Below are 7699 nucleotides of genomic sequence, written 5' to 3'. Positions count from 1 at the left end.
TGGAGAATTAGTGATGAGTCAGTCAGTCAGTCAGTCAGTGAGTGAGTCAGTCAGTCAGTGAGGGCTTTGCCTTTTATTATTATAGATGTATATGTGGATGTGTATATGTATATATATGTATATGTAGATATGTATATATATGTATATATGTTTATGTATATATATATGGTTACATAACCTCTTTAACACACTACTTCTCCGCAGCAAAGCGCGGGTATTTTGCTATATGTATATATATATGTGTCTGTATGTGTATATATATATATATATATATATATATATATATATATATGTATATATATTTATATATATGTGTATATATATATATATATATATATTATATATATATATATATATATGTGTGTGTGTATGTATGTATGTATGTGTGTATATGTATGTGTATATATATGTTGATATATGTATATATATGTGGATGTCTATATGTATATATATATATATATATATGTAGATATGTGTATATGTAGATATGGATATAAGTATATATGTTTATGTATATATATGTTTACATAACCTCTTTAACACACTACTTCTCCGCTGCGAAGCGCGGGTATTTTGCTAGTTGTTAAATAAGTCTGTTGCAGTTTGATTTGCAAACGTTATTATTAAAAAATAATAGTGTTCAGAATGCTTTACATCAGACTGCTACTTATTTTAGCAAGCATGACATAGTGCCAAAACGACGGTGCCTTAGCTTTGGCACGGGTGTAACTTGCACAGAATATTTTCAAAATCTAGATGCACAAATACTGTTTCAGAAAAACACATTTTAATATAAATGTATGCTGGATAGTGGATGGATGGATAATTTTTTTAAATTAAAAGTTTGGAATATAATTAATTATGAACATTTAAAATTCCTTTTATCAAAGCGGGAAATCATCAGGCCCTGATGGTTACCCCGTAGAGTTTTATAAGAAATTCTCCACTCAGCTAGCTCCACTCTTATTGCCAACATTTACAGAAGCTAAAGACCGCCAAATACTACCTCAAACATTTCGACAAGCATTAATCACAGTCTTTCCTAAACAAAATAAGGACTTGTTACAATGTGCATCATACAGACCAATTTCACTCCTGAATAATGATGTTAAGATACTCTCAAAAATCCTAGCTAGAAGGATGGAGAAAGTGCTGCCCTCAGTAATATCACAAGATCAAACTGGATTTATTAAAGGCCGACATCTATCTTCAAATCTCCGACGCTTGTTTAATGTTATATATTCACCAGCAAAATCAAACACCCCCAGAGATATTACTATCATTAGACGCAGAAAAAGGCATTTGACATGATCGAATGGAATTACCTTTTCACTGCATTGGAGAAATTTGGGTTTGGCCCGAATATTTGTGCTTGGATCAAACTACTGTATACCAGTCCAGAAGCTTCAGTTTGTATTAATAACATTTGCTCAGACTACTTTAAACTAGAACGTGGTACCAGACAAGGATGTCCCTTGTCGCCACTGTTGTTTGCATTCGCTATTGAACCACTGGCGGTTCACTGTCGAAATTCTTATCAGATAAAGGGGATTGTCAGAGAAGGACTGGAACAGAAAATTTCTCTATATGCAGATGATATGGTCTTATATATATCGGACCCAGAAAACACTGTCCCTGCTGTTTTAACAGCACTAACAGAATTTCAAAAGATATCTGGTCTTAGAATTAATCAGAATAAAAGTATACTCTTTCCAGTGAATTCACAAGCATATAATATTAGATTGGACACCCTACCTTTTACCATAGCAGATCAGTTTAAATACCTAGGGGTAAATATCACAAGTAAACATAAAGCTCTTTATCAACAAAATTTTGGCGTCTGTATGGAAAAAATTAAGCAGACTTGCATAGATGGTCAACCCTTCATCTCACTCTAGCCGGAAGATTAACATTGTTAAGATGAATATCCTTCCTAAACTTCTCTTTTTATTTAAAAAAAAACCTGGACACAAATAAATGAACATACACAGGCTTGGTCCGCAATAGAAGTAAAATCCTGTAGTACTTCTTTATATTCCCTGCTCTGCTCTCCAATAAATGAAAGTTATCGCAAATATACTAATAACCCAATTGTGCTTTACTCACTCAGAATATGGAACCAAATTAGGAAGCATTTTAAGATGGAAAATCTTTTATCAGTGGCACCTCTGCAAGAGAACCACCTCTTTCAACCTTCGCAAGTATATCCAGTTTTTAATACCTGGAAAAGTTTTGGGATTAAAATGCTCAGAGATCTTTATATAGACAACATATTTACATCTTTTGAACAATTACGTTCAAAATTTAACCTCCCAGCTACACATCTCTTTTACTATCTTCAAATTAGTAATTTTGTTAAACAGAAATTGCTCGATTTCCCCCACCTTGCACCCTCCACAATGCTGGAAAAAATACTGCTCAATTCCGAGTAAACAAACACTATTTCCGCAATATATAAAATCTTATTAGAGTCCCTACCTTTCAAAGATCCAAGAGGACATTGGGAAGAAGATCTCTTAATCAATATATCAGAAAAGGAGTGGAAGGTAGCAAAGCAGAGAATTCACTCGAGTTCTATATGCGCAAAGCATAGAATTATTCAACTAAAAATTATATATCGAGCTCATCTGTCTCGCTTAAAACTGTCCAAAATGTTTCCAGGCCAGGATCCAACCTGCGAGCGCTGCAACCAAGCTCCTGCCTCACATGTTCTGGGCCTGCACCAAACTAACATCATTTTGGACAAAATTTTTTAAGTGCCTCTGAGACAGCCTTAGTATCACAATCCCTCCTAACCCACTAACAGCTGTGTTTGGTGTCCTTCCAGATGGACTGGAATTGGAGAAGGACAAGCAAACGGTGATTGCATTCACTACACTTTTGGCACGCAGACTTATTTTGTTAAATTGGAAGAATCCTAATTCTCCTCTTATAAGTCAGTGGGAAACCAATGTTTTATATTATTTGAAATTGGAAAAAATCAAATTTTCAGTTAGAGGATCTGTACAAAATTTTTTCAAAACATGGCAGGATTTAATCAATATTATTTTAGAATAAGAGAATTAACTATTATTGCATTTAACTCCCTTCTCCATCTCTTATTTATATAGATATTTACTTCTCCCCTTCTTTTGTCTAATGTTGCCTTATTAAAAAGCTTAAAGCAATTTTCCTTTAGCTAAGCTCTCCTTCTCAGGGGTGGGGTTTGATTTGTCTTCAAATTTGTTGGGTTATAAATTGATCTGTTTGTATGGAATGATTACAATGAAAATTAATAAAATAAAAATATTAAAAAAAAACTAAAAAAAAAAAAAAATTCCTTTTATCATCCTAGTCTGAACTAAAGACTTTTTTTTTTTTTAATTAGAAAATAAAATTTTGTTGGTTTTATTTCTACATAAATATGCCCACTACTGGTAAATAAAATTGCCTTAACAGGAAAATAGTACAGAAAGCTCAAAGGTACAATATAATAAAATTCAACCTAAATTTGATTAAATGCTAAGGTGGAAGCCCTATGGTAAAATAAACAAACAAATTATATATACAGGGGTGGGCAAAAGTAGTTTTACATTTGTTTGCATGCAGATTATGATTATTACAATAACTTTATTAACTCCAAAGAATGTCATAGTGGCACAGTGCACTTAAAGTACAATCTCATAAATGCCCAAACTGAAGGCCCTGCATACTTACACACACACACATACACAGACATACATAAGAGTCCCATAATGAATGTGAATATTCAGTTATGTTATATAACAAACAGATAATAGTACATTTTAGTTCTGGATGATTTCTTGAGAAATCAGCATTTATGTGTGTAGTATTGCAGTCAACCAACAATGAGATTAGACCGTTTAACATTTAAAACAGTGCTTAAATAAATACATAGGAAATAAAGAAGAAACAATTCCTGGGACTGAAAGTTTGGACAAAGATAGTACTACAAAAACTAAAATAAATAAAAAGTAGAAATAAATTTATTGCAAACTATAATATACAAAACAATTTGAACAATAAACACATTTCAAGCACTTAACACATTTTCACAAACACATTCAATGAGTATATTTCATGTGTTTAATTTCATGACAAATGCACATTTCAGTAGTGTAATAACTATTTGTAAACAACGAACAATTTCAAAGTCATTTTTTTTCTTTACAGCTGTAAGAATACAACATATATGAAGACAAAAATTGCAAAACACATTATTGACTGATCACTGCAAAGTAAAGTAACATTTATGCCCTTAAACAAGTGCAGAATATATGATTTTCTTATTTAAAAAATCCTTTAAATTCTTTAAACAGTCAGCTTTACCCTGAAAGCTATTAGACAGATGGGAAATAAGAGTTTCCCGGAGGGAAATTTCAAGTGGATGCTCTACAAACTGGAAGCTCCCAGTGGGATGATTCAGAGAAAATGATGCTACCCAAAATTATCATGTTGCGATGTTATATTGATCTTTCACCACTTTTAGTAAAATTACGGCCAAGGTAGTCAGAAATAAATTTTTTTTTGGCTGAATTATATTTCGAGCTGTGATCCACTCATAATATGTTTAACTGCATATTGTGTGGACCAAGTACATATCAAAAGCAATCTTCCAAAACCCTGACCAGAAATGTATGTGGAAAAATGAGAAGTGGGAACTTTCCACACAGTGCTGTAACAAGCAGCATATTGGTTTAATCTGTGCCACCACCAAGTGTCAACTTTTTACCTTTCAACAAGCTTCTCCTTCAAACAAGCCTACTGCCAAATACATTTAGCATCTCATTCTACTGCATGGGTGTCTTTCCCAGCCTAAACCAACTCTGATTTCATCTCACTCTGATTTTAAAATACTGCTCACTGTATACTCATTATGAATTATAGAAAGCAACTTGCAGACTGTTTAGCAGACAGCTCTACTCAAATATAATTGGCAACTGCAAGAATACTACTGCTCAATTGGTTAACAAGTTTCTAAAATAAAAAACAGCACTGTTGCTTTTACACAGTTGTTGCTGCTTAAGTTAAACGGTATAAAGGACAAGGATTATTTTTTTAGGCTAAAATGGCCATAACCCAGGAAATCTGGCAAGTTGCTGTAAAGCTATAAGCCCCATTTGCAAATATGGGTCTAAAATTTTGTGTGTACATATCCATGAGGTATGTCACTACAATAATAATATTCATATATAAGAATGCCGGACACTACTCAGTACTCAAATACTGATGTAAGTTGCATTTTAAATAACCACAGGAGTAAACCCACAGGAGTAAACACATCATGTGATGACCTATGTTTCTTTTTTGTTTAGTCAGCTCAGACCGGACTTGCACATCATGATGCTCACTTAGGCTATCTGAGGGTGCAAAGTACCTGTAGGATATGAAAAATTGACAGGAATAAAGAGATCTATTATGCTAATGTGTGCTTCTTTGCTTACTCGTTGATGACAACAGTTTGTACGCATTAAATGCATACAAACGCTCAGCATAAGCCAATCTTCAAGGACTCCTGTTTCTGACAGATGAACAAAGGATTGTGCTACTCAAGAACTATGCCAATGCCTGAAAATCGAATATATCATATCAAGGCCTGCTTTCACAGTAACATTGTGATACACAAAAGGAATCCAAATGCTAAACATAAAGGTGGAATTTGTAGCAGAATCTATAGTTAGAGGTGTATGAGCTTGTTTAGAAAACAAATTTCTAAATTTCCAGATGGTAAAAATAAATAAAAATAGTAACACAATCCAAATGTCCTGGTACTTATCCTTATATTACCACAAAAATATTGCAAAGCTTTACTGATTTCAAGTTCCCCAAAAAACTCTATATATAAAAAAAAAGCACTACCTCATTTTTCCAACCAAACTTTTGAACTACTGAATATTCTTTGGCATGGAAGCCACACGAAAGAACAGAATTTAAAGAAAAGGAAAACTATACGACAATCACCTAACCATCAATTAGTGTGCTTAAAATTACTGTGAGATTCATTATCTAATGAAACCACCTTGCATGGTGAGAAATAAAAAAAATTACACTTTAAGACATTAAATGTTCTTTGCAAGTTCTTTCTTACCTCTCGATCACTAATGCACACTGTTATTGATGTTAAACAGGGCTCAATGATTTCATGCCAAGGCAGAACATCCTCTTGATAGCTGTCTAAAAATTTGCTCAAGATCCTGAAAATAATAACATAACAAACTTGAAAAATACTAATAAAGATCTGTTTACCTTAATATACAAAGTTTTATTTATATATATATATATATATATATATATATATATATATATATATATATATAAAAAATATAGTTTTTTCTGCAGCAATAGCAGTTAAGCTTTGAAAGCTGATTCAAACAGTTCAAATTGGTGTCTAAAATTTTGTTGACTGCTTATAAACCCTCTGTCTCTATAAAGGTACCGTTTGAACAAACTGTGTTACTACACCTGTGTATCATTATTTGGACACTGCACGTTGTTATCACAATGACAAGAAAAAGCATATTAAAGGAAGATAGACCATTATAAGCCTTAAAATCATAGTTCTTTCCTTTAGAACAGCATTTTCCAAATGGGGGTAAATTTGCTTAAAAAAGCTGATGTTGAGAAGATCTCGATTAGTTCACAAAGACAACATGAGACTTTCTCTTTCAACAACTGTGCAGAGAATATCCAAAATCGTACATGAAAAGCAAGTAAAAGTATCTCATCGATTGATGTGTTCTCATGGATTCAGTGCATTTCGTTCTGGCATACCATTATCTGTTCATCATTAGGTGTTTTTAAATAAGCAAAACAGCATTATTATGTGCTATTATTGTTATTTGAACATAAAATAAAAACGGTATTTTAAAATTTACTCTTTGTCAATTGCTTTATTGTGGTAGAAGTATAAACTCCACTTACTCTTTTCATCATTAGGTGTTTTTAAATAAGCAAAACAGCATTATTATGTGCTATTATTGTTATTTGAACATAAAATAAAAACGGTATTTTAAAATTTACTCTTTGTCAATTGCTTTATTGTGGTAGAAGTATAAACTCCATTTACTCAACAAAATAGGTTAGGGTTAAATTAACTTTTGAAAGGTTGCCATGGGGTAAACAGGGTGAAAAAGGTTGGTAAACCCTGCTTTAGATTAATTGCAAATAAATGTAAAGTGTCAGTGAGTACTTTCCTATACCATTAAAAGGTACTTTGAAACTGGTGGAAACCTTGACAGGAACAGGTCTGGCAGACTCACAGCCACAACAGAATCAGAAGTTAAGTTTCTGAAAGTCAACTGCTTGTGCGATAGGTGCACTTTGATGTCTTCCAGAAACATACTTTACCAAAAATGTCTGCAAAGTTGACCTCGAACACTGATATGTGAAGATTATACAGAAATTAAAATAAAAAAAAATTAAATTAGCATGAGTCTTCAAACACACCTTTTAAGAAACAGTATATGTTATATATTTTTTTATATTTTAGAAATGCACCCAATCAAAATAGTAAAAGTATAAATTTAGCATGTAAAGTATAAATGTTAGATTTAATAGTACATATTAGAATTTTTAACATATTTAAATACAGTACTGTGCAAAAATGTTAGGCACTTGTGAAAAAAATGCTGCAATGTGGACACGCTTTCAAAAATGTCATATTAGGTTTTATTAATCACTAAACATCCTAGAAAGTGCA

The 7699-nt window shown here is 32.4% G+C and overlaps 1 protein-coding gene across 1 annotated transcript in view; it reads right to left on the bottom strand.

The window, feature by feature from the left end:
• Positions 1–7699, bottom strand: part of LOC114666296 (cullin-9) — a 122134-nt gene that overhangs the window by 57723 nt on the left and 56712 nt on the right. The window contains 1 exon segment of the mRNA XM_028821121.2: positions 6089–6194. Within this exon segment, the coding sequence (XP_028676954.1) occupies positions 6089–6194 (106 nt within the window).

Source organism: Erpetoichthys calabaricus, chromosome 15 (assembly GCF_900747795.2).
Source record: "Erpetoichthys calabaricus chromosome 15, fErpCal1.3, whole genome shotgun sequence".
In the NCBI taxonomy this organism is placed as follows: Eukaryota; Metazoa; Chordata; class Cladistia; order Polypteriformes; family Polypteridae; genus Erpetoichthys; species Erpetoichthys calabaricus.
The sequence above is the reverse complement of the archived record's forward strand: the minus strand, read 5'-3'. Positions and strand labels throughout refer to the sequence as shown.